This window comes from Colossoma macropomum, unplaced genomic scaffold (genome assembly GCF_904425465.1).
Source record: "Colossoma macropomum unplaced genomic scaffold, Colossoma_macropomum, whole genome shotgun sequence".
NCBI classification, from domain to species: Eukaryota; Metazoa; Chordata; class Actinopteri; order Characiformes; family Serrasalmidae; genus Colossoma; species Colossoma macropomum.
The window spans coordinates 10,479,010-10,506,378 of NW_023494807.1; the positions used below are offsets into that span (position 1 = coordinate 10,479,010).

Genomic DNA, 27,369 nt, shown 5'->3' on the forward strand with positions numbered 1-27,369 from the left:
TTTACAGACCTCTCAGGGCAGGCAGGATGGAGCTTTTCTCCACACAAAGACTCTGTTTACAACTGGTGGCTTCATGTGTCCTGAGTATCAGGATTATATCTGGATGAGACCACATAAAAATACAAGTGTAAATACACCCAAGACGCATTTAAACCAGATACAAATCTGATCACTCACACCGCTTCAGGAGGTGGACTGAGATGCATTTGAGCCACAATGTTATAGCAGCATAAACACATCTGCCTCTCCAAGACACATTTGACAACTAAAACCACTCCCAGTACAACCAAAACTTCTCCCAGTACAACCAAAACTCCTCACAGTACAACCAAAACTCCTCACAGTACAACCAAAACCCCTCCCAGTAGAACCAAAACTCCACCCAGTACAACCAAAACCCCTCCCAGTAGAACCAAAACTCCACCCAGTACAACCAAAACCCCTCCCAGCACAACCGAACTTCCTCCCAGTACAACTGGAACTCCACCTAGTACAACCAAACACCTCCCAGTACAACTGAAACTCCTCCCAGTAAAACCAAAACTCCTCCTGGTACAACCAAAAACCCTCCCAGTACAGTCGTAACCCTCCCAGTACAATCAAAGTCCCTCACAGTACAACTGAAACTCCTCCAGTATAACCGAAACCCCTCCCAGTACAACCGAATCTCCTCTCAGTACAACTGAAAACCCTCACAGTACAACTGAAATGCCTCCCAGTACAACCAAAACTCCTCCCAGTACAACCAAACCCCTCTTGGTACAACCAAAGCCTCTCACAGCACAACCAAACACCCTCCCAGTACAACCGAAACTCCTCCGAGCACAACTGAACTTCTTCCCAGTACAACTGGAACTCCTCCCAGTAAAACCAAAACTCATCCTGGTACAACCGAAAACCCTTCCAGTACAGTCGTAACCCTCCCAGTACAATCAAAGCCCCTCACAGTACAACCAAAACTCCTCCAGTATAACCGAAACTCCTCCAAGCACAACCAAAGACTCTCCCAGTACAACCGAAACCCCAACACTTGTGCTGAATTTTAAATAAAGCACAATTTGGCTGTTTAATGTAAAAGTTATACAAAATAAAATAGAAAACAAAATACACAACCACTCAAAAGTTTGGGGTCATAATAATAACTGTCATCCAGTAATAACTCAGTAATAACAGTGTAGACTGAAATGCTACAGACACCAAAACTTAAACCAACACTTTATTCACAGTTTATAGCATTTTGGGAACAGCATAAAGTTGTGACATGGAAGTGTTATTAAACATAAAGCTCTAATTTTCTGTTTATTGGAATTTGTTGTCATTAAAACACTATAAATATCTGTTTAATTAGCGAGATTTGGTTATCATCTTTCTAATATGAGGTATTGTGGGTGTCAGTATCAGTTTGTTCTCAATGATTTCTCATTTATCATGAAATCACTCACAGCTCCGTTTATCATCATGAACATCTTCAGTTTTACAGTTTCCTACAGACTGTTTGAACCTAGTAAGAAATTAGTTTCATTGTAGAATCATTTCATACCCACATCTTCAAAGAGACTGATTTATTATGAATGAAATATCAGACTTTCAAGCAGTAGTGTAACTGATAACCCACAAAAAGGGTGGAGGGGTTAATATGTGTTTTTTCATGAAGGGGCTCATTTTATGAAGGACCCTCTAGAACTCGATTAAAGGTTATTTGGTTATTTTTAAGGTTACTTTTGATGCTGACACAGTTACTCACACTGCAATCAATGGTATCTTCTCAAGTGAAATGATCTTAAATCTAGTTGACATATGTAATGTTTATCATGCTGAGCTTGTTGTAAGCTTTTTATAAGATTATTTAACTTATTTCTAGACTTTTTTTTACCTGTTTTAAGTAAGTAATTTGAGTAATTTTAGGTTTTAAGTAAATTAAGTTAGATTTTATCTCTAGAATTGCAGAAAATTATCTAGAAATAAGTCAAATTATCTTATCAAATCATTACAACAATCTTAACATGAGAAGCGTCTTTGATATTGACCAGATTTAAGATCATTTAATTTGACAACATAATATTTTTGCAGTGCACTTCTGAATTATGAAAGATTTAGTTTCTTACCAGAATAGTTCACTAGTGATCTCCCATTAACACTGACGTCCATGTGAACCACTCGCAGGAGCCTTCATTAACCAATTCAATTTGATTACATTCAAATAATACATGAAAAAAGGCAATTTATGAAAATAAGTACGCCGCACAGCCAAAGGCTCTTGGAAATCTCTTCTTATTTTGGCAGTGACGTGTCTGACAGCTAAATATGAGGCATAATTATGATCCATTCGGTAATCTAGTGTATTCAGGTTATCATTAGGTGCCAGTGAGTGTGGCATGCCTCAAGAGCATCAACTTGTTTGAGACATAAGAGACATAAGAATAGTCAATAATCCTCATTTTCTTCGGTGATACCAATAATTTTCATATTTGGGGTCCATAAGATTTAATTACACCACTGTTTATCTTACCTGAGTCCAAATATGTTTAAATAAAGTGCTTGTTGTTTTGGACACAGCAAGTGTAATATATTCACTTACTGGCCCCTTTACTAGTAATGCACAAGGTAGGTGTTTCTGATAAAATGGCCAATGAGTGGACGCACAAGGTAGGCGTTTCTAATAAAGTGGCCAGTAAGTGGAAGCACAAGGTAGGTGTTTCTAATAAAGATGGCCACTGAGTGGAAGCACAAGGCAGGTGTTTCTAATAAAATGGCCACTGAGTGGAAGCACAAAGTAGGTGTTTCTAATAAAGTGGCCACTGAGTGGAAGCACAGGCATTTGCCTTTTTTTCTTTACTACAATTTGCTAGTAAGGCGAACGCATGCAAACATCTTTTTAAGTGCAGTGCGCTTAAAGTATGCACTGATCATCAGTGTAGGCCTTCCCAGGTTTGTGGACGCATAGCGACACCTAGTGACATACATTATAATCTTAGGGACTTTGACTAGAGCATGTATCTTTGTATATTTTAAAAAATGCCAAAAAATATGAGTCAGTGTTCTAGACATACATCTGTCCAAAAGTGTGCAGACACCAGTGTTTCTTCTGAAATGAAGGGTGTTAATAGTGAGTTTGTGCTGCAGTAACAGCCTCTACTCTTCTGGGAAGACTTTACACTAGATGTTGGAACATTGCTGCGAGGATTTGATTGAGCATTAGTGAGTACAGGTACTGATGTTGGATGGTCAGTTCTGGATCACTCCAACTCATCCCAAAGGTATTAGATGAAGCTCCATCACTCCAGAGAACACAGTTCCACTGCTCCACAGCCCAGTGCTGGGGGGCTTCATACCCCTCTAGCCCACGCTTGGCATTGATGACCTTAGGCTCATGTGCGACCGCTCCAGAGCATCTCAATGCTTTTCTAAGGAGATTAGAAGGACTGTCTGATTACTTTTGGAGATGTGGTGTATTAAGTAGTACCCCATTCTTATCCACTGTTCTGAATGTAGGCCCAGCTTCTACCTGGAATCGTTATTCAGTTATCCCTCCCTGAGTCACTGTCAGATCAGTGCGGTCCAGAGCCTCCAGCCAGTCCAGCATTTCGAGTGGGTTTGACCACTTCTGAGCCAAGACCTTTTTCACACCGACAGAGGGTCAGGACACCCGTCAATCAAAAAGAGCCTCTTCCAGTAGAAGGACAGTAGTGGTGAGTCCTGAGAACATGACAGAATGCAGTGAACACACATTCACAGCAGAGTGAGGGGACAAAGTCATGCATCATCACATCACCACCTGCATGAGAGCCATTAGCAGTCACTGCTCGTCTTTGTAGTGTCACCAAAATGACCTCCGGCAGGATCTGGTTGAGTCAGTGTTGCCAGGTGTCACTGGCAGGAGTCAGGGTTTGCCAGGTTTTGAGCTCTGTTGTCTGGTTGGTAGTGTTGACTGGACGTTAAAGTTGGCTACTTTATTTGAATTTTCCATTCCACCTTAAATAGTGCAGCATTTACATCAGAAGTGAGGCACCAGAATGTAAATGTTGAACCATTTAAGGTGGAGCAGAGAATCAGAATGAGAAACCTATATATATATATATATAACCACTTATTTTCCCTCACTGAAATTTACATTTATTGTCCATTTTATCAGCTCTACTGACCATATAGTTTCACTTTGTAGTTCTACAGTTAGAGACTGTAGTCCATCTGTTTCTCTGCACACATTGTTACCCAGTTCAGGACCCCCAACAGGTATTATTTGGGTGGTGGATCATTCTATATTCAAATTATCAAAAATTACAATAAAAAAACTTATTAAACAGGACATAATGTGCATTTTCATATCAGCACATATGTTTGTATTTCTATCTATGTGCATTTAATATTTTAAATACAGTGAGTGTAATCAAAGCTTTTAATTGCGTACTTCAGTTATTATTTCATGGTTCTCCTGAGGTCAGACCACCTGACATGGTAAACAGAACCATTCTAAACACAACTCAGACATCACATTTTTCCCCATATGTTGGGGTCTTCTTTATGATGCAATTAGAGCCGATTTATGAGGAGCCTGGCCACTTCCTATTTCCCCCATTATATCAAAAACAGGACTGCTAAACAGTAGAGGGCGCCTGCGAGCGAGTCCTCAATGAATGGGAGTGAATGAAGCTAAACGGCTAAAAATGAAGTTAAAATAGTTTGTAATCACTAACACAGAACTTTCCTTTAATTTTAGAAAGTAGAAGTAGAGTTTCACTAAAAAAAAAAATAAAGAAAACTCACCTTTATGTTTCCTTTTTAATATAGCAAATGGGTTTTGGGCAGCAGGACGCTAACATTACTACTACTGAGTGCTGATTGGTTGGCGAGCGGAGCAGCTCATTGGCTGTTCGCGCTCACAAACATCATGAACGCACACGAGGCGCCGTTTTAAACTCCTATAACTCGAGTTTAAAAGCTCTTAAAAATATAACAGCAGTGTTTAAATGTTTTATGCTGCTCTGTGCTCAGGAAATGAATATTAATATTATTATATTAAAAATGTTTAAACATTTATGAACTATGATTTTGCTCAAATGCTCCATCTTAACCCATTCATTTTAGACTCGCTCGGGAGCGCCATCTAGCGTTTGAGAAACCCGGAAGACATTACAGAGTGGTAATTCTCCTCTCCACGTAAAGGCATGTCAAAATAAAAGTCCTTTCTTTTTCGTTGTGCTACCTGACATTTGAGTAAATAAGGACTTGTGGACAAAAGTGTTTGAGTCAGTTGATCACTTTTAAGATTTTGCCTTATTTTGCAACATGGTTTTTATTGTAAAGTTTTAAAACACAAAACCATGCCAAACTATTCTATTTTGAATTTTATACAACTAAATGACCTTTTTTGATAGTTTACTTAAGCGCTAGACTTTTTGAAGAAAAATGAAACTAAAATTAATTTTATTTGGATGGATTAAAAATTGTTTCACATAAAAAAATGTTGTTGTATAATTTGATATATGTCATGTATTTATTGAATTATTTTTTGGGGGAAATAATGGACTTGGACACAAAAATTGCTCGTCATGTCAATGACCCGAATATAGTGTTATATTCTCTGGCATCTTGTAAAAAAGCCCTTTGAATTGAACTGATTTCTACGTGCTGTGATCAGTCTGTTTTTATCACATCCAGTAGGGGGTGCGCTGTGCTTCAGCAAATTCGCTTCCAGTTCTGTGAACCTTTTTTTGTGTAATTCTCGTCCTCTGACCGCCTATTTTTAAAAATATTTACTTCACACAAACGTTTAGATACAAAAAAATTCATTAATCTAACCTTAGCTAAGTAATCTTAGCCGTGTCGAACGCACCGGATGTTGACGGTGTGCGTTGCTAGACGCGTTGCTAGGGTAGACACGCAGCTCGCTGACTCAGGCTGGAGAATCCCAACAATGAACCGATTCACTCGAACTGTCTGTTTAAATGAATCTAACTTCCGAACTAATGATTCATTTTTTATTTTCGCCATAAAATGACATTAGATTCAGCAGGTGAGTCTGATTTCCGCTGCCTTCACTCAATAAAGAAGCTGGACACCAATCGATAAGGAGAGTTAATATTAATTAAATTAAATTGTCACAAATGCAAAAGCAGAAGGTGCTTTTGATCTACTTATCAAAAAAGGCGCAAATTACTGTATTGAGGCCACAAATTACTATATCGAGGCCACAAATTAATATACTGACCCCACAATTTACTACAGCGAGGTCACGAATGACTGTATTTAGGCAATGAATTACTATATGGAGGCTACAAATTGATATACTAAGCCCACAAGTTAGGTTTCTCATAACAGGTGGCCTCCATACATGAATTTGTGGCTTCAAAAATAGTAAATCGTGACCTCAGTTTACAAAACCTTAGGTGCTCCGTATGAAGCAAACAGCACTGATCAACTTTTATTGCAAGTGTTCAACTTTATCATTTAGAATTTCGCTGCAAAAGAGTGCGATTCAGTTGAACCAGTGAATCGGTTCGATTGATTTATTTGAAACGAGTCGGTTCAAATGAACGAATCGTTCATCGCTACAACAAAACGAGCCGTGTGATGTGTTGATAAGGCCGAGCAGCTCACATGCAGTGACAGCCGTGCAGTTTACAGAGGACAGAAAGGTAGTCGAGCTTCAGATGATTCGCCAGCTGATCTGAGACAGCATGCCAGCCTGTGGTGACCAGGTTCAGAGCTCAGAGGAACAGGTTTGGGAACCGAGGAGCTGTTTTGGAGCTGTGGATCAGCGAACTCTGGGGAATAATTAGCCTGCAGTGCTGGTCAAGCCTGGCATGGGATTCCAGGGAAAGGCAGCAGAGTGAAGAGAAGGCAGTAAAGCTGGTTTTCTATTGTGCATATTGGATGAGGATGGATAAAGAAGAGTTTGGCCTGTGATTTTTACACGTTTCAAAGACTTTTAGCTGCAACTCAACGATTTCCTTTTCAGGTAAAAGCAGAAAAGGAACCTATTTTCTTCTATAAGTGCACTTTAGTTCTGATGACAGGTGGTTAGTAAGTAGTTCCATGTACTTACTTTGGATTTCTGCACTCCTAAAAAAGTTCATCAGAGGTTCTTTAGTAAAGAGAATACTTCTATAAGTAACCATTTCATGCTTAAATGTCTTTTACATGGTGAAATGGTTCTTCAGACTGATGGAGAACGTGTTGTGTGGTTCTATATAGAACGTTTTGGAAAATGTTTTTATGCAGAACCAAAAAGGATTCTTCTGTTGTTACAAGCGTGACATCGTAACAATAGCAGAACTCTTTTTGGTGCTTTATAGAACCATTTTCAAAAGGATATTATGTAGAACCATCTACAGCACATTCTCTGTCAATCTAAAGAACCCTTTACTGATGCAAAGAACTTTTTTAAAGTCCATTATTGAGTGTTCATCATTCTATGCAGAGCCATTTTCCTTTACTAAAGAACCGTTGAAGGGTTCTACTATTGTTACAATGTCAAGCTTGTTATAATATAAGAACCCTTTTTGGTTCTACATAGAACCATTTTCAGAAATGCTATATATAGAACCATATACAACACTTTCTCCATCAATCTGAAGAACCATTTCACCATGTAAAAGAACTGTTTATATAGAACTATTTCTATATGAAACGGTTCTGTATAGAACTCATGGCTCTAAGCCAGTCCTTTTAATAAAGAACCCTTAAAGAACCATCTTTTTAAGAGTGTGCCTTTCTCAGTATTTTCTAATGATATATTCAGCTAGTTTATGTCATGGCAAGACGAAATGACTCATAATGAATGAATATAATTAAATTGAATATACTTTATTATCGTTTGCTGTAAGTCTGTTTTGGGATCACAACAAACACATTTAAACAAACATAATATTGATACAAATGTAATATGTAATCGTACATCATAACTCATTTTCATATTCAGTAAAACATCATCAAAAATGCTTAACACAAACATCAGTAGATGGAGACCCAAAAATAACTCTTTTTATTTTCATGAAAAGCTACTATCGACTCTTATTTAGGTGGTTATCAAATTCTTTCCACTCCTTGAAGAGGAGCTCCACCAATTTATCTAAATTTCTACATAATTACATGGTTAAGATGTGAACAGAGTCGTTCAGAGTGGTTTGGTGTGAAATGCTCCATTCTAGATAAACTTACAGAGTCAGAATTGTTCACAGTGGTGGTGATAGGAACCAGACGTCCACCTCTAAAAGCTCCCTCACAGAAAGTTATTAAATGAAATGTTTATGAATTCACTGCCTGACGTCTTACACAGTGTTTTTTGTTGTGGTTGTTTTTAGAAGATTTTGGCCTTGTTTTTCAAGTCCAATATGGAGGGATACATGCGAACACCCTGCATGTATGATTTTATCATCATCAACATTCCATATAAACTCAGAAGACTTGTGTAGGTTCACTGGTGGTTTTGGATAGTAAATAAAATGTCTATATTTGTGTTGTAGTCATGGGGACCCCTGGTTCCTATCACCACCACTGTAAAGAAATCTGAACCATTTCACACCAAACCACTCTGAATCGCTCTGTTTACATCTCACACACTGAATTATGCAGATATTCTGAAAAATCGGTGGAACTGCCCTTTGAATGTGTAATGTAAATACCATATTTGAGTTAGATTAGAACTAATATGAAAGACAAACTACTTATTTAAGTTCCTTTTAAGACTTGTCAATTATATATATATATATATATATATATATGATATATATATATGTATATATATATATATATATATATATATATATATATATATATATATATATATATATATATATATGTGTATGTATTGGTGCTGTCGGACCAAAACAAATGGGCCAAAATTACTTGGAAAAAAGTCTGTTTCCATTGACTTACACTAAAAGTGGAATGAGTTTTTCCCTTCCCCTGTAAAGTTACTATTTTGGAGATAACAACAGCAATATATATATATATATATATATATATATATATATATATATATATATATTGCTGCTGTCATCTGTCATCATATCTACACTTACAGGCCAATTTATCAGAAACACCAAACACGTAGGTGCACTTTGTAGGTTTACAGTTAAAGACTACAGCCGATGTGCCGCCCCCCCCCACACACACCACCATGTCCATCATAGATCAGAAACTGACCACCGATGAATGACTGGAGTAACTAACACAAACTGAGCCTTAACAGATGAGCTTGGGTCTCTAACTGTACACCAGCAAGGAGAAGCTACAAGAGAGGAGTTTCTGATTCAATGTACACACATAAAGTCTCATGTTTTGATGATTAGTTATAGTTGAAGAGTGTAGAAAGAGCCTCGTTTTCCATCAGTATTATTGTTGTTTCTTTTCAGCTTTCATGAATTCAAGCTTTCTGACTGTACGATGGAGAAGTACGAGAAGCTGGCTAAGATTGGAGAAGGCTCCTACGGCGTGGTGTTCAAATGCCGCAACAGAGACACAGGCCAGGTAGTGGCCATCAAGAAGTTTGTGGAGTCTGAAGATGACCCGGTCATCAAGAAGATAGCACTGAGGGAGATCAGGATGCTGAAGGTAAGGACTGAGGGTGACACCTTGTTTTAAGGTCTGCTTCTCAATGCTTACCAAACTGTTAGGAGGGAGTTATCAATGCAAGTCACGTAGGCTGCGCCAGAACATTTGGGCGGGACTAGAAATATGGCAGACCACTGATTGGTCAAACCATGATCACAGAATCGCTAGAACAGTTTTGATGTGCCTCGGCACAGATTGTACACCTATTTTAGAAGGAATGGACCATTCTTCCAAAAGAATCTCTCTCAATTAGTGTTTTGATGATGGTGGTGGAGAGCACTGACTGACATGTGAGTCCAAAATCTCCCATACATGTTAAACTGGGTAGAGATCTGGTGACTCTATAGTATAGGATTTACATCATTCTCATACTTATCAACCCATTCAGTGGCCCCTCATGACCTGAAAGAGACCACTCTAATCAGGAAATTTTTCATCATTTAATAAAGATTTTCCTCTGAGATTACAAGTGGATGCAAACTCTGACTGCAAAATGCTTCCCCCTATTCTATTTAAGCAGATTTATGCTATGCTGTCTGTTAAATGTTAAATACAAATCATTGTATTCATAGTTTTTGACAGTATTTGTAAAATTCTTTGTCTGTTGTTACTTATCAGTTGTTAGGAAAGTGTAAATATTGTCGCATATCGTGAACTTTTGTGATATTACATTTTGGCCTTATCGCCAACCTCTAGGTCATACATCTCTCTTCGCTTAGCGAGTTTATGCAAGCTTACAAGTGTGGTATAAATGTACAACCCCATTTCCAAAAAGGTTGGGACGCTGTGCAAAATGTAAATAAAAACAATGCAATGATGTGCAAATCATTTAAACCCTATATGTATTTGAAAAATAGTACAAAGACAACATACCAAATGCTAAAACTGAGAAATGTTATTGTTTTTTTAAAAATATTTGCCCATTTTGAATTTAATGGAAGCAACATGTTCCAAAAAAGTTGGGACCGGGGCAACAAAAGGCTGGTAAAGTTGTTTAATGCTAAAAAAATACCTTAAGGTTAATTGGCAACAGGTCAGTAACATCACTGGGTAGAAAAAGAGCATCTCAGAGAGGCTGAGTCTTTCAGAAGTAAAGATGAGGGGTTCACCACTCTGTGAAAGACTGCATGATCAAATAGTGCAACAATTCAAGAATAACGTTTCTCAATGTAAAATAGCAAAGAGCTTTTGCTTTTCATCATCTACAGTACAGAATAACATTAAAAGATTCAGAGAATCTGGAGGAATCTCTGTATTCAAGGGACAAGGCTGAAAACCAGTATTTTGCTAGCCGTGATCTTTGGGCCCTCAGGTGAATTAAAAACAGACATGATTCTGTAGTGGAAATCACTGCCTGTGCTCAGGAACACTTCTGAAAAACACTGTCTGTGAGCACAATCCATCACTGCATCCACAAATGCAAGTTAAAACTCTACTATGCAAAGAAAAAAACATATATACAGGATCCAGAAACGCTGCCACCTTCTCTGGGCCCAAGCTTATTTAAAATAGACTGAGGGGAAGTGGAAAAGTGTCCTGTGGTCCAACGAATCAACATTTTAAAATTCTTTTTGGAAATCATGGACACTGTGTCCTTTGGGCTAAAGACCACTTAGCTTGTTATCAGTGCACAGTTCAAAAGCCAGTATTCATGATGGTATAGGGGGGCATTAGTGCACTTGGCATGGGTGATGTGCACATCTGTGAAGGCAACATTAATGCTGAACGATATATACATGTTTTGGCGACATATGCTGCGATTCAGACGACGTCTTTTACAGGGAAGGCCTTGATTATTTCAGCAAGACAATGCCAAACCACGTTCTGCATGTATTACAACAGCATTGCTCTGTATTAAGAGTCCGAGTGCTGAACTGACCTGCCTGCAGTCCAGACCTGTCACCACTGAAAACATATGGCACTTTATGAAACGAGAAATATGACTAGAGACCCCAAACTGATGAAATCCTGTATCAAGTAAGAATGGAAAACATTTCACGGTCATAACTACAGCAGTTCGTCTCCTCACTGACCATGAGAACTGAAATCTTTCATTGCAAACACTCTTGAAATGTCTTTATGTGAATTCTTCATAAATGAAAATGAACAGGCAATTATTATCTGAATTCATCAAGACCAAATATTGTAGTAAACGTTGGTAAATGGTCATATTTCAGCTGCAAGTGTACTTATATATGTTATGTGTATTGAATATGTTTGCATGTCTGGTAAATTATAAACAAATGATTCCGACTAATTTTACAGTGATTAGTGTGCAACTGTGTTTGAAAGTGTAATAATAAAAGCAAATCAAGTGAGCTAAGGCGTGAAAACCACCTGAAGAAAGTGTTCATCAGCTTTGTAGCTTATTTATTCTTAATAAGCCCTAGTGGATGATTAAAATTAATATTTCTAAGTTCTTAACTGTTAATGATGGACTTTAGCTCCCAGGCTTTATAGCAGAATTCAATGAAACCCTGTAATAATATACATGTATCATTATTGTATTACAAGCTACTGTAAAATTAGTGTTCAAGCATCCACAAATTATGAAATGTGACCAATTACTCACATTTACTACTTCTAGTTTGCTCGTTGCAAATTCAGATAAGTATTACCTGCTCATATTGCTTGATTAATAGGTCACAAAGTATGTTTGCAACTGAAAGAATACAATTAATTAATATTTAGCTCAATAGTCAAGAAGCTGTTAAGAACTAATCCAGATAAAACCTTATTAACACGTCATATAAATACATTTCAGCTTGTTTGCAAATGATATGTGTATATTTTCGAGGACATTATTTACTGCATATAAATAGTCAATTAGTTTTAAAGAAGCAGATCTTAAAATAAAGTGCTACCAGAGTTCTCTCTCTCATTTACAACCCCCCCCCACAGCTCTCTTACTCTGTTCACTATTTTACTACTTTCTGAACTCCTAATTTCCTCTCCCTCTGGTTCCCCCTGCAGCAGTTGAAGCACGTAAACCTGGTGAACCTTCTGGAGGTCTTCAGGAGGAAGAGAAGACTGCACCTGGTCTTCGAGTTCTGCGAACAAACCGTCCTAAATGAACTGGACAAGCACCCCAGAGGGTCAGTCTCTTGTTGTTACATTGTTGCTTATTTGAAATATTCACAGTTGTTTAGATGTTTCCTTTGAGTTCTATATTTTGAACATCATAGATATATTTCATGAAGGTAACCAGAGGGTGTTTGTTTATATAAAAACCTTATCAAAGTCTTACCATAAAACATCAGGCAGCGTATTCGTAGCCATTTCATGTAATAACTTTCTGTGAGGAAGCTTTTAGAGGTGGACATCTGGGTTCCTCTCACCACCACTGTGAACAATTCTGACTCTAGAACTGAGCATTTCACACCGAACCACTCTGAATGACTCTGTTTACATCTTAATTGTTTAATTATGCAGATGTTCTGAAAAATCAGTGGAATTGGCCTTTTAGGAAGATCAGTAAACTGAATATTTTAAGGGAACCCAGTGACTAACTTTTTGTGAATTAAAACAGTTTAAAATTTAAGTTACTATAATATTAGTAAAACTAACTTACTATTTGATATTCAGTAGACTCAAACTTTTAACTGACTATTTTAACTCACACATCATCTCAACTATATAATTATGGAGAAAATTATAAAAACTAATTCCTGTTTAAGTTCTGTTTGACATTATATTTGATGTTGAAACTGGTTGAATTCCTCTTTAAGTTATGTTGATTTGCTATTTGACGTTCGGTAGAATTCCCCTTTAAGTTCAGTTGAGTTACTACTTAATGTTCAGCAGACTCAAACTTTAACTTTTTTGAACTGAAACACCATCTCAACCGTATAATTATGTAGAAAGAATTTTTTCAAAAATGGTGGAATTCCCCTTCAATTGACTAGGAACAGGATTAGGAGCAAAAGATTTTATAGGACGTCCTTATTTAATTTGAATTACTGTTATTCTAACAATCACAGGTTTGTTCCTGAGCCTAAGAACGGCTTGTTAGATGAAGCTATTCTACAAGACGTGTACTAAACAGTGAGCTTTATTGTTGCTATGTGACTTGGTGGGTGTACCAAAAGTATTATGGTTTCAAATGGGATACTTAGAAGTCACTTAAAGGGTCCGTATCATGGAAAACTGAATTTTCATCACTATTATAAAACAAAAGAGTTTAATGTCGTATGTAAACAGTGTTAAAGTTTCAAAATGTACTGTTCACTCCTCGGTACATACGGTCCATACAGCGGAAACTTACGCTGCAAAAACAGCCTGACTCACTGTTTGTGTGATGTCACGAAAACCAACACATTTACATATCCACCCATTCAGCCTACAGCAGTTTAGCCCCGCCCACTCAGACTGGAATTATAAGGAGTGTTACAGTCTGGACTTTGTTGAATGGGACCCAACCAATCAGAACAGAGCTTATTTACATATATCAGTCTTAAAGGTACAGTAACCAAAGTAGCCTGTTTAATAGGAAGGCGTAAAGAGAGGTTGGAAAATGGCCCTGTAAAAATGAACCATGAGAATAAAAGCACACAAACATTACAATTTAAATTCGACAGAAGAGTTAAAAGACACTATAACATAGGATATGGGCCCTTTAAGTCCACATGTGTTAGTGTCCACCGCTTGTGTGGCTAAAGGTCAAGCTGATTCCAGATCTCAGTTCATTTGTAACCCCACAAAAGCCAGTGGCTGCCTAACTATCTCCATCTGAAGGCCAAAGGCTTTTTCGCAGTAACCTTAGCCGTCCCTGAAAACAAAGGCGCCTGTTGCTACGGGAGACAGGCGCTGCGTTGCTGCGGCGATGCTTTTTTCTATCGCCGTCTTTTCAAAAAAGAAGGGGGATAGAACCGAAGACGTATAGCTTTCTGTTGGTCCTCCAGCGTTCTTATGTCTTGACAACAGCCCTTCTCCTTTTGTTTCCTGTGTTCTGCAGGGTTCCTGAGGCTCAGCTGAAGAGTATCATCTGGCAAACTCTTCAAGCCGTCAACTTCTGCCACAAAAACAACGTCAGTTTCAATCACTTGAATTCGCAGGGCCTTAAACTCCTTTGGCTTAACAAACACTGAGCACTTTGTAATTCAGCTACAGTTTCTCTTCTTAAAGACAAAGAAAACTCAGCCACCACATCTTGACGTGTGAGGACCTCAGTGCTTACATAAGCGTTAGTGTATAGGAACTTCTCACGATGCTTTTACAGTTCAGGCCTGAAAAGTGAAGCTACAGTAACGCATTGTTCTTTATTATGTGTATTACTGGAATGGAGGTCTACAGGGGCTTGAAATTGAAGCTCAAACCTGACCTGTAGCTTAACTGGTACTGCTAAATTTGAGACATGAACCCGATCCAAACCCACTAACACGCAATAACAGGGAAGGATTATTGTAAACACAGTTGTAGGGAGCTGTTCCGCCGTTATAGATGATATAGATGATAAGCTGGATGGCGTTCCGGGTTCTGAAGGAATATGCTTGTATACCAAGCATGTCTTGGCTGGCTGACCCCCTGACATAAGGATAGGGGGAGATGGCACTACAAGGCTAATGTAGCTAACAAGAAATCTAAGCTAATAGCCACCACAATGCATGCAGCATGGTGCTAACTGCACGTCTGAATCAGCACACATTCACCTCAAAACTTGATTACACTGTATGACAAACTGTCATCTGTAAACATGGACTAAAGTATGGACACAAATGGTCACTACAGTTTTTAGCTATATTCTGGTACTTTAGTCCATGTTTATAGATAACAGTGAGTCATACAGTGTCAGAAACCACATAATCAAGTCTATTAGAGATTACTGGACAATATCACACACTTTGAGGCCAGTGCACTAACTGGATGCTACCTTGTTGGCCATAAGCTTCAATTACTAGTTAGCTACATTAGCATTCTAGCTTCATGCTGTGCAACACTAAGCAAAAGACAGCAAACATATCTCAGCTGATCAGTATCTGAGATACAGTTGGTGTAAAGGAGGAGAACCGACTCATATTACATTACACCTGTCAGTAACATCCTTAGTGCTCAGTCCAAAAATGGTCACCTCTCAGTGACCTGTTCATGCTGATATGTCCTTGGCTCGCGCTAGAAGACTACTCGTTTGAATAATGAGGGGAAAAAGTGAAATCTGATCACAGCTGGCCGGCGCGTGTGGACTTTCTCTTGTCAAGTGTAATTTGTAAGTGCTAACATCTGCTATGTCTTATTTAAATCAATGCAAACACAGTTTGTCCTTTCATACCAAAAGTGATTTAGTCCAGTCAATGATTGTGAACGTCTCTGAGCATAATGGGAAGATTGTTATGCAAATGCGGGGAAGAATAAATTATATTTTGGCAAATGAGAACATAAAATCTAGTTAATATAGTCGACGTAACGTTTCTCATTTTGTGACTGTGTAAGAATATTGTAAGTTTATTCAAGATGTTGCAACTCATTTCTATTTTTTTTTCTTTTTTTAAAGTAATTTTGTCTACAGAGATTGTCTTTGGCCTTTTGGCCAATAATTTTGCTTGTTTCAAGACATAACGCAGGCAAAATTATCTGCCAAGAGAATCAGACAATTTCATTAGATGATCATTAAATGACAAGTAAAAATGGTTAGATATTTAATCACATTAGTATATTAGCGCATTTATTTTCAGTGTATAGAACTTGGTGGAAACAGTGTCTTGACTTAGACATGCATAGCAGCTGCTGCACGTCTTCATCAGTGATGTAACTAAAGGTGACCACGGTATGGCAGCTTTAGAAGTCTACAGAAACATCTGGCATCCATTTCAGCACTGTTTTAATATGTTTTCGTATACTTGGCCTCATCATTTCCCCTTGGGGTAATCTCTAATACCACCTTAGCACTGTTTCTTTACTGTATTAGTTCAAGTGAAGTTTGTAAGATGACCCCTTTGGAGGAGACAAGGGACTGAGTCAATATAAACGCAGACTTCAGGAGTAGAACGTGTCCAGAACACATTGCAATAATGAAGCTCTTTATAAGCTGGTGTTCTAACAGTTTGTCCCATTGAGCGGTCACACCAATGCCGCAAACCATTACAACAGCATAGAAACTTAGGCCCAATCCCATTTCTTCTTTTTACCACTACCCCTTGTTTTTGAGTGTCACCCAAACCCCTTGTTAATCACATTAGTATATTAGTGCATTTATTTAGTTACAAGGGGTAGTGGTTGAAAACTTGCCCTATGAAATGGGACCCTCAAATAAAAAGAGCATTACTTCATTAACAGCTACTAGCGCTGCTCTGTAGGCGACCCTGCCAGTCTGCAGTGACAGCAGAGGAGGGTAAAGTTCAGCTCCTCACTGCTGGGCTTGAGTTATATTTTGGCATCTTATGCCTTCATAGGGGGACAGTTATTTATTATCGCCCACCCCTAATTCTTCAGTGATACGAAGCTGAAGTCAGATATTCACCAGCTTCTTGTTAGAATTTTCCCATTCCACCTTAAATGGAGCAGCAGTTATATTCTGGCGCTTCAGGTGTCAGAACTGCTGGACTATTTAAGGTGGAACGGGAGAATTAGCTAGGTAGCTACCGAGACATCAGCATGCTATTAGCAATTTTTAAGCTTGTTGTGAAGAAAACGAACATAATATACTGACACAACATTAAACTAAGACAATATAATGGTTATTGTAATTTTTAACTGAGAAAATTCTCACATTTGTATGTTTCTTTGGTCTCTTGTTCAGCCCTCTTGTCAGTTTTTCTTTTTTCCTCATAACACTCTGTTTGGAGTCTCTGAAAAACCTCCATTTGGGCCATGTAGCCCCAACACTTCATCCCCCTCTATCTCAACAAGAATCAGGACACCCTACCCCTAGACGTGAACGCGCAAAACAGAGGGCTAAGGGCTCAGTGGTAGGGACGAGGGGTTAAATGGGATTGGGCCTTAGTGTTTCAAATGTTTTGTTGTGTGTTTAATAGTACTTTAGTACAGTCTCAGTTTAATTTTACTACTTACCCCCTGACAGGGTGATTAAGGCAATAAAAATATCTTAATTATTCTTTTAAAGCAGGTAACATTTTATGATAAAGTGATTTAGGCTGTGAAAATATCTTACCTACACATTTCAACGGTATTTTCTGATGAGGTGATTTAGGTTTCCTATTATATGTATAGTGCATAGTAGATTCCTGCTAACACTGACCCTGCTGGAAAAAACAGCACTAAACTGTTTAATGCTGCTCTATCCTGGTTTAACATGCCAGCATTCAAAACACAACATATTGTCGCTGTTGTGCGAAAACGACTACACATACAAACGATTTACACATGAAACACAGTAAGCAACACAACAGAGGAGCCCGGTTACATGACATTATTAATGATTTTACTGATATAGCCTTTTCATACAGACTTTTAAACATATTTGAACAATCTGAAAATTGGTTACATAGACTTGTATTACAATTTAAGACGTTTTTTCCCTCTTCTGTAAAGTTAGCATTTTGGAGCTACAAGGTTTTGTTCCAACAGCGACGATATGCTGGTTTTGCTTGTGGTCAGCAATGCTGGTTTATGCTAGTTTTCTAGCAAAGAGTGCAATAAAATACTTAATATTTCAAAAATATCACTTTCTATTTGCGATGATTAACCAGTTAAATGGGCGGGCCATTGAAGTGCCTGTAGTTACTGAATAATAAGCATTGAAGTGCCTGTAGTTACTGAATAATAAGCATTGAAGTGCCTGTAGTTACTGAATAATAAGCATTGAAGTGCCTGTAGTTACTGAATAATAAGCCTTGAAAATGCCTGTAGTTACTGAATAATAAACATTGAGGTGCCTGTAGTTACTGAATAATAAGCATTGAAGTGCCTGTAGTTACTGAATAATAAGCCTTAAAGTGCCTGTAGTTACTGAATAATAAACATTGAGGTGCCTGTAGTTACTGAATAATAAGCCTTGAAATGCCTGTAGTTACTGAATAATAAGCCTCAGTAAGTAAAAGGGGATTTTAAGGGGTTTAACTTCAGGTAGAAAACACCTGATCAACTTTCTGCTAGATTACTACTTACCAAGCTTTGTTGCTAACACAGCTAGCAGAAACACAAAAGAAGAGCAGTGAAGTACGGCGTTCATTCTAAACCTGAACCTCAAGGAAGAGAAACTATTCACAGTTTCTGTATGTTGTGCTCAAACCTCTCAAAAAAACTTTTTGTGCTATGAGCTTTGCTTAGCCAGTTAGTTAGCTCACTGAGGCTAGCCTAGGGCATATATCCGCTGCTTGCCTACTTGTGAGTGTCAAACAGTCACGCACAGAATGGAGATGTCAGTGTAGATGTGGACGATGTGGCAAAATGTGATATCACAATACTTGAGTACTTTTTCATTTTTTATGTCATCAGATACGTTAGAACAGACAAAGTAGTGACACATTTTAAAAATACGATCAAAAACTATGAATCCAATTTCACACATTGTGCTGCACTAAATCCAATTTAACAGGACTAATCAGGCTTTTTTTGATCATAATGCAGTTGGAAAGTGATGAGACATCATTCACAATATTCCCAGATAAACATATTGTGACATATTGTGATGTAATTTATCACAATAACGATGACTGTTGTCATATTACCCAGCTCTACCTCAGTGAGTCGGAGGCCCAGTGTTACTGCATGAAAGACATAAGCAAGCGAATTCTAACTAATTGTGTCCCTGAATGTGCCCAGCAGTGTATCCATCGGGACGTGAAGCCAGAAAACATCCTCCTGACCAAGACGGGCGTCATTAAGCTGTGTGACTTTGGCTTTGCACGCATCCTCAGTAGGTCCCCATCTGTCCTTCTCTGTGTCACAGATCCAGTACTGCAGTGTACTAGACTCCTAGTGTACTAGACTCCTTTAGTGCAGCAGTGAGTTCACAGTGGATGTGGTGTTCTGTTAATACATGAATGATATACTAAACTGCAGAAACATGAAGTCTGGAAAACAGGCTGCTATACATAGTGGAAGGGGCGGAGCCATCAGAGGCTTCTGTCTGTCCAGATGTATTTCTATGTGATATTATCTGCATTAGGCTATTTATTATATGCAGGCAAGAATTTCTAATTGTTATAATGGTTACTAAGCATGTAATGTTATAGCTGACTAAGACTGCATGATTATCACATTTTTTGTGATACTGGAAAATCTGAAAAAATATGTTTTCTTTGGGGACTATTTTGCCTCATAACGCCCTGTATGTATCCCTCCACCATAAATGATTTGAAAAATATGTTTTAGGCCAAAATCTTCTTAAAACTATCGTAGAACAATGTCTCATACATCAGCCAGCATATTCATAACCATTTCATGCAATAACTTTCTGTGTGGAAGCTTTTAGAGGTGAACGTCTGGTTCCGATCACCACCACTGTGAACAATTCTGACTCTGTAAGTTTCTCTAGAACAGAGAAACTGTGACCTCAATGAAAACATTACATTACATGTGCAGCGCAAGAGTTGAGCATTTAATGTGTTAAGCACTGATAGCTACTGTTACAACAAACCTGCATCACCATTTGTTACAGGCCTAGAAAAGAAAAATATGTATTTATCAATTTCTGTTGGTCTGTTTAAAAAAATCTGCTTAGGGAACGCTGACTGTTTTTCTATCAGCCTTAAAGTGCACATAAAATGTTTGCAATTGATATTAGCTATTAATTTTTGATTGTGTATTTTGCACAGTAGTGAATTGTATTGTTACATATATTTTTGCTCTAGTTTTTTGTTATTGCTTAAAGGGCATTTCCGCTTATTTTTCAATTGCATAATTCAGTGGCTAAGCTGTAAACATGTAAGTCATTCAGAGTGGTTTAGTGTGAAATTGTTGATTGCAGAGACTTTCTTTACAGTGGTGGTGATAGGAACCAGGGGTTGCCATGACTACAACACAAATATAGCCATTTTATTTACTATCTGGAACCACCAGTGAACCTACATGAGTCTTCTGAGTTTATATGGAATGTTGATGATGGGAAAATAGTGGAAAATCCGAAATAACAAGTTTTCTTTGGGGACTATTTTGCCTCGTAACACTCTGCATGTATCCCTCCACCATGAAAGGATTTATGCCAAAATCTTCTCAAAACTATCATAAAACAATGTCTCAAGCATCAGGCAGTGAATTCATAACCAATTCATGTAGTAACTTTCTGTGTGGAAGCTTTTAGAGGTGGACGTCTGGTTCCTATCACCACCACTGTGAACAGTTCTGAAGTTTCTCTAGAACAGAGCATTTCACACCAAACCACACTGAATGACTTTGTTTACATTTCAAACACTAAATTGGAGGTTTGGTTAAAGATGCTGCTGCCCTACAAAAAAATAAATAGTCACACAATGTAAAGGACAGCTGATATTTTGAAATTAAAATTACACACACACACACACAATGCCCGAACTGGGACGCCTGTTTTTCCTCCTCTCTCCCCGCAGCACGTTTATGTGCATTTAGCATCCTTGGCTTGCTAATGACTTATTCATACTGGCCGCCTATGTCACCTCTCTTTCTTTAGCTGCTCACTTTCAGCCTTGTGTGAAGTCCAGGGCCTCCCAAACCCGGTCAGCCAGTTAGCGTGGTCCGAGCTCCGCTTACCTTCCTCCTTCTTATGTTTCAGTGTATTGTTACCATAGGCTAACATGTAGTCCGTCAGTCGACGTGCCGTGTAATCCTCCCCTTATGATGTGTCTGTGTGCATGTGCGCGTGACAGCTGGTCCAGGTGATGACTACACAGACTACGTGGCCACACGGTGGTACCGTGCCCCGGAGCTGCTGGTGGGGGACACGCAGTACGGCCCCCCAGTGGATGTGTGGGCCCTGGGCTGCGTGTTCGCTGAGCTCCTGCATGGAAACCCTCTCTGGCCTGGGAGGTCCGACGTGGATCAGCTCTACCTCATTCGCCGAACACTAGGTACGCCCGAAACGAAGAGGATAAGGCTGTTCCAATCGATATCAGAGCCAATCAAGCGATACTTTAGGAGCCACATTCCTCATTTTTGTTATTTATCATATTTGTGTGGGATTAGGTACCATCCCTTCAGCCTGAACTGAACTGCTTCATTAACGAGGCACAGTACAGGGTAACCAATCAGAACAGAGCTCATTTAGATGTATAAGATTTAAAGGCACAGTAACTAAAACAGCCTATTTAATTCTAAGGGCTAAAAGGAGGTTGGAAAATGATGTCAAAATAAATTGCTTTTTAAAAATTTGATCCACAGAAGCATGCAGTCAATATCAGTGGACTTATCCTAGGGTTTCAGTCATGTGATTTCCCTGTTGCAGCTGCTATATCTGGGACCGTTTTCCTGGCTTTGCTGCTCTGAACATAACTAGAGGTGAAAGACGGCTAAAATTACTCTCCTCACTTTGGAAAATAAAAACGTTTCCTCGACAAAGTCGATAAAATAGGCTGAGATCCTTATACAGTTTCCCCTGAACTCCTGGTCCCACTTAAACTGACGGAAAGCTACCAAATTTGTGTTTTCTTGACATTTATATTTATCTCAACAGCCCCTCTCCCTATTCTGGAGTCTCTCAAAGCATTTAAAAGCACAGAAGCCCACCGGCTCTTCACGTCAGGGTGGGTATAGGATCCCATGGTGTTGCATAAGGAGGAGAAAAAACTCTGTCATCATAGGAGGGTAACGACATCAGCTAATTAACACAGATGTGAACAATGCTAGCCTTTAGATAGCTTAAGCTAATGTCAACAGCCGAGAGATGAACAGTCGTCCCCCTAACGGAGCTGCAGACAGCCGGTATAACTTTACTCTCTGTTTCTGGAGATTTAAATGACGTTTGAATGGAGAAAAATAAACGTTAAACATCAGACTGAATGTCATAGTTCAGAAAACTACGTCGTGTCTCGACAGACGTGATTCTGTAAGTTTGCTAGTGCAGTTAGTTCAGAGTTCAGCTCCAGTCCTGAAACCCCTGCACTGCATTTCTGTGGTTTCCCTGGTTAAAATACCTGATATTATTAGCTAATTAATCCCTTCTTGAGCTGAACGAGGTGTGAACAGCAGAGAGAAACAGTAAACTATACAGTGCAGCGGCTCCAAGCCTGGAGTCTGAAACACTAAATTAATGGTCTGTGTATCTCTCGTCATTCTCGGCTTCAGTCGCGTCTTGCAGGTGAATCATTCACCAAGCACAACAAATTGAAGGCATTGGTCAAAATGACAGTGTGACGTCATGCAAAATACGAGAATAAATAAATAGGTGAAAAAATGGTTGGTATATTTTAGTAGATAACACCTTTGTCCTCAATGCTGTGGATTCCCCACCTGGGCAAGTACTCTACACTATACAAAAACAAGTCCTTGGGCAAGACTCCTAACACTACCTTCACCTACCTGTGTAAAATGATCAAATTGTAAGTCACTCTGGATAAGAGCGTCTGCCGAATGTCATAAAATGTCAAATCAATGAAAAGAAACAGTTTCAGAACTTTATTGAGTGATGACCACATCTGGCTAATGGCAAATAATGGGTGTGTCACATTTTGTCAGACTGGGACTGTAAATGCGCTGATAAAGCAGTCTAATGTTTTAAACCTGATCCCGCTGTGTTTATTAAAGTCCTCATCCTCTTGACTTTAGGTGACCTGATCCCTCGTCACCAGCAGGTTTTCCGCTCCAATGTCTTCTTCAGTGGAGTCAGCATCCCTGAACCAGACACCATGGTAACAGGCATACACACATACACATATGCATATGAATAAGAATACTTATTATTTTTATTATTATTATAGTAATTGTTATTATAATAATATAATACGGAGTTGAAAATATGTCTTATTGTAGGAACCACTGGAGAAGAGGTTCCATGGTGCATCTCCTCAAGCCATTAGTGTGATGAAGGTAAGCTTCATGTTGATGTAGTGACTGTGTACTGATGGATCTATATAGTATCAATACAGTATAGCAACTCATGCAAAAAGAAAATTGGTTAATTCTGCCTTATATTTAACGGTGTGTCCACTGCACACAAATTTGTTAGAAGAAATTTGGTCCCTGTGGCATGCGCCCGTCCCCCGGGCCCCAGTGACGACCATGAGAGCCTGCAGGGCAGGAAGGCGGTGACAAAGCCCGGCCAGTGGGAAGAGGAACACAGCAAGTGAGGGCGGGATGGCACACGAGTCCCGAGCCCTGCCGTTTGGATGCCGCCTCCGGTCCCGCAGCGAGGCCACTTTAATTTGCCTCATGTTTAACCTGGGTGGATGAGCTGCGGAGCGGGGTCGGCAACGAGGAGGCGGAGCAATGAGCTCTCTTTCCCTCTCAGCTCGGGCGCTCATGCATCAGCTGGCTCTCATTAAGCTCGGGACTCGTGCACCACCCCCCCACTTGCTGTGTTCCTCTTCCCGCTGTTCTCACTTGGCTTCATCACCACTCGGTGTTCTGGCCCCACCTTCCTGCAGTCTCTCATGGCTGCCGTCGGGGCCCGGGGGACAGGCGCACGCCACACACCCATTCAGTTTTAATGTGGAGTAGCAAAAAATGTGTGAACTGATTGAGAACTTAACTCAGAAGGAGAAAAACTTGGTTTTGTTTAATTGTGGGACGATGGAGAAAATATACAGGCTAACAATTCAGGGAAATGATGATTTTATGTTTTAACAAGACTGTAAAACATTCTTTTTCATGAGTAGATTGGTTTGCTACCACGAAACCCGAGTGCCTGAGTGTGAGCGCAATGCTGATGACTGCTCTGGTGCGGCTTATTCGCTAACCAGGCTAACTACTCTAGCTGATGTTAGCCAGGTCTAAAACAGTGAAAATATATTTTTTTGACAAGGAACATGCTGGCAAACTGTCCGTTGAGGAGGAAAGACCTCATGTAGAAGAAGATGCGTCCTTATCGGCAGTCAGTGCGGTACTGGTTAGCATTAGCTTATTAACTCATCTGAAGGGGCAACCGGTTACTAATCAGTCACAAACTGACTAGTTTCCCTTGGCTATTTATAATAAAAGATGTTTATAATAGATGTTTTCAGTGCTGTCATCCTAAAAGGAAGCCTACAGTCTAATACTAATTTTGGCCGAAGTCTGTTGTTTTTCTTCTTCATGGTTAACCAGATGTTCATTCATTAACTTGTACGATACTATAAAAATTAGCTGGAATGCTCATTTTCCCTATTAGTCATGCTCATGTTCTTTAAATGTGACAACAGCATTGAGAAATGCCATTTAGTCTACTCAGAATAGTACAACCCCATTTCCAAAAAAGTTGGGATGCTGTGCAAAATGTAATGGGGTATGTTTACCACTTCATTTAATAATGCACTAAATGTTCTCAGTGGTGACAGGTCTGGACTGCAGGCAGGCCAGTTTAGCACGTGGACTCTTTTAATACAGAGCAATGCTGCTGTATTACATGCAGAATGTTGTTTGGCATTGTCTTGCTGAAATAATCAAGGCCTTCCCTGAAAAAGACGTCATCTGGATGGCAGCATATGTTGCCAAAACATGTATATATCGTTCAGTATTAATGGTGCCTTCACAGATGTGCACGTCACCCATGCCATGTGCACTAATGCACTCCCGTATCGTTTGTGTGTGTAGTCGTGTCTGGTGATGGACCCTGCTGGAAGGCTGTCGTGTGAGGAGTTATTAGAGCTGCCGTACTTTCAGGAAGAGGGCGGAGCCGGGTGGGGCAGAGACGTGGATCGGCCCGGGAGACGCCATGAGAAAGGAACCAGACGCAGAATGCCTGGGGTAAGATTTGCTCTTTTACAGAGCTCAGAACAGCTTTTCTTCTGAGACCTTCATCATCTGCATCATAAAACCATATGATCAGACAAGAGCATCGTTTACCAATATAACTCAGTTTATTTTATTAATATTAAAAACTATCACTAATTTTACATGTTCATTCCTAACACTATTCTGAAGAATATTCAAGAATACATTACTTACATCTTACATACTTAAAAATGATGGTTCATCAACGGTTCTATAGTAAAGAAAACCATTGTATTTTAAACCATGAACATAATTAAGGCTTCTTTGGGTGATATACTGAACCCTTTTCAAAAAAGGTTCTATATAGAACCCTCTACAGCACATTCATACATGTTTTCCATCAATCTAAAGAACCTAAGAAACAATGCAAAGGACCCTTTAATCCTGCAGAGGGTGCTTTGAGTGTTCATGGTTCTATATAGAACCATTTTCTTTACTAAAGAACCCTTGAAGAACCTGCTTATTTAAGAGTATATATAAAATGTTTTTGGAAAGGGTTCTATTAAGCACCAAAAGGGTTCTACTGTTGTAACAAGCCTGCCATCGTAACAATAGAAAATCCCTTTGGCTGATTATGGGCCTGGTTTTTACACCTTCTCTGCAGTGTTGGATAGAGGTGTGTGCTGTGTAGATCAGTGTGAGAGCAGCATGCATGTTGTTTTCACAGATGCAGTATTTACCTCAGCTCCCCAGCAGCAACATCTCCCCAGCACCTGAGCAGAAGAACAAACACAAGCCCAAATATGACCACCATCTGCCCAACATCTGAGAGAGGAGCGTGTTCTGGACAAGGAGCAAACAGACCTCTGGAGACATGAACAGTTAACTTTTTCATATATAGCCGTATGTGTGTCTGTATGTGCGAGAGAGAGATCTGTAGAATTTACATACATACTGTAGATACATCATCGTGAGCCGTGGCACTCGTGTGTTTGAAGTGGTGGTGCAGCATATGTACGTTTTAAAGGAGCTACATGGAGATTTTTTCCACTTTCATTTCAAAATTGCTAAAATTCTTAATACACGTCTTCATCAGCCGAAGCTCGTGTACAGTGAGAGCCACGTTAGCTTTACTTGATTTGTTATTAACTTCTGAGTCCCAGTCTTTTCATCTGTTGTGCCAAATATATCAGGTGGTCATTTGTTTTTGTTGCAGAAATATACAGGTCATATTCCTTCATTTCTAATGCTTGAATTGCTAGCAAATAATAATAATAATAATAATAATAATAACTAGAAAAGGCCTTTCATGAAGAAAATGTGGAGTGATCGTGCAGCTTAAGCAAATCCCAGGTGGCTGCTTAGGTGTTAATAGGTGGTTGCTATGTTATCCCAGGTGGTGGCTAGGGTGTTGCTAACCAGTTGCTCTGATATTTCTGGTGGTTGTTAGGGTGTTGCAAACCAGTTGGTATGCTATTTGTGGTGGTTGCTAGGGTATCCAAAGTGGTTTCTAAAGTGTTGCTATGGGTTACGATGGTAACCCACATGGATGCTAGGATGTTTTCCATTTCTAACAACTGAATTGAAACCTGGTTAGGCTATGACTCATATTCACAGTCAGTGACATATCTAGAATTTCTTGAAGGTACCACTAAATTGGTTCCACCCATTGTAAACGTAAAAAAGTGTGACTGGTTGTTTTTTCTGTCACTCCCTAATTACATTAGTAGTTAATCTAACATGCAAGGCCTTCAGTCTAGCTCCTGAAGCCCTAACCAATGGGAAAGCTCGCTTGGCTGTGTCTACATAGATACCACAGAGAGAACAATCCTGATTGGATCACTAGATTTCTCATGATGGTTCTTTTCTACTACTATTATTATTATTATTTTTATTATTATTAAATGACATCTAGGATTGTAAGTAGTCTCTCCTCTAAATCCTAACACAGAAATTACTGTAAGTAACATTTTTTTCATCTTTCTCATTCAGGGCATCTCCCCCCAAATAAAAAACTCTCACATGAAAATTAACCCTCTTACATGTAGCTCCTTTCAAGACTTTCTATGCCTTTACGCGTCTTTTCCTCCCTGTACCTGG

At 39.1% G+C, this 27,369-nt stretch overlaps 1 protein-coding gene across 2 annotated transcripts; it reads left to right on the forward strand.

Annotated features, from left to right (window-relative positions):
* The first annotated feature begins 6,565 nt into the window (after nucleotides 1-6,565).
* Nucleotides 6,566-26,173, forward strand: LOC118796681 (cyclin-dependent kinase-like 1). 2 transcript variants are annotated; one of them, XM_036555701.1, is made up of 10 exons: nucleotides 6,566-6,958; nucleotides 9,357-9,555; nucleotides 12,529-12,650; nucleotides 14,510-14,582; nucleotides 19,276-19,366; nucleotides 21,294-21,494; nucleotides 23,188-23,270; nucleotides 23,392-23,448; nucleotides 25,150-25,302; nucleotides 25,997-26,173. In XM_036555701.1, the coding sequence occupies exons 2-10, from the start codon at nucleotides 9,388-9,390 to the stop codon at nucleotides 26,096-26,098; spliced, it is 1,050 nt and encodes a 349-aa protein (XP_036411594.1). In that variant the 5' UTR covers nucleotides 6,566-6,958; nucleotides 9,357-9,387; the 3' UTR covers nucleotides 26,099-26,173. The 2 variants fall into 2 exon arrangements, with proteins under 2 accessions (XP_036411594.1, XP_036411596.1); XM_036555703.1 differs by having other exon boundaries at nucleotides 12,532-12,650.
* Nucleotides 26,174-27,369: the final 1,196 nt, after the last annotated feature.

What these genes read in the sequence shown, in the direction of transcription:
- LOC118796681 (XM_036555701.1), top strand. Translation starts at nt 9,388, where the DNA reads ATGGAGAAGTACGAGAAGCTGGCTAAGATTGGAGAAGGCTCCTACGGC. An exon ending in CTGGACAAGCACCCCAGAGG is followed by an intron (nt 12,651 to 14,509) that starts GTCAGTCTCTTG and finishes TGTGTTCTGCAG; the next exon opens with GGTTCCTGAGGCTCAGCTGA. An exon ending in ACTTCTGCCACAAAAACAAC is followed by an intron (nt 14,583 to 19,275) that starts GTCAGTTTCAAT and finishes TGTGCCCAGCAG; the next exon opens with TGTATCCATCGGGACGTGAA.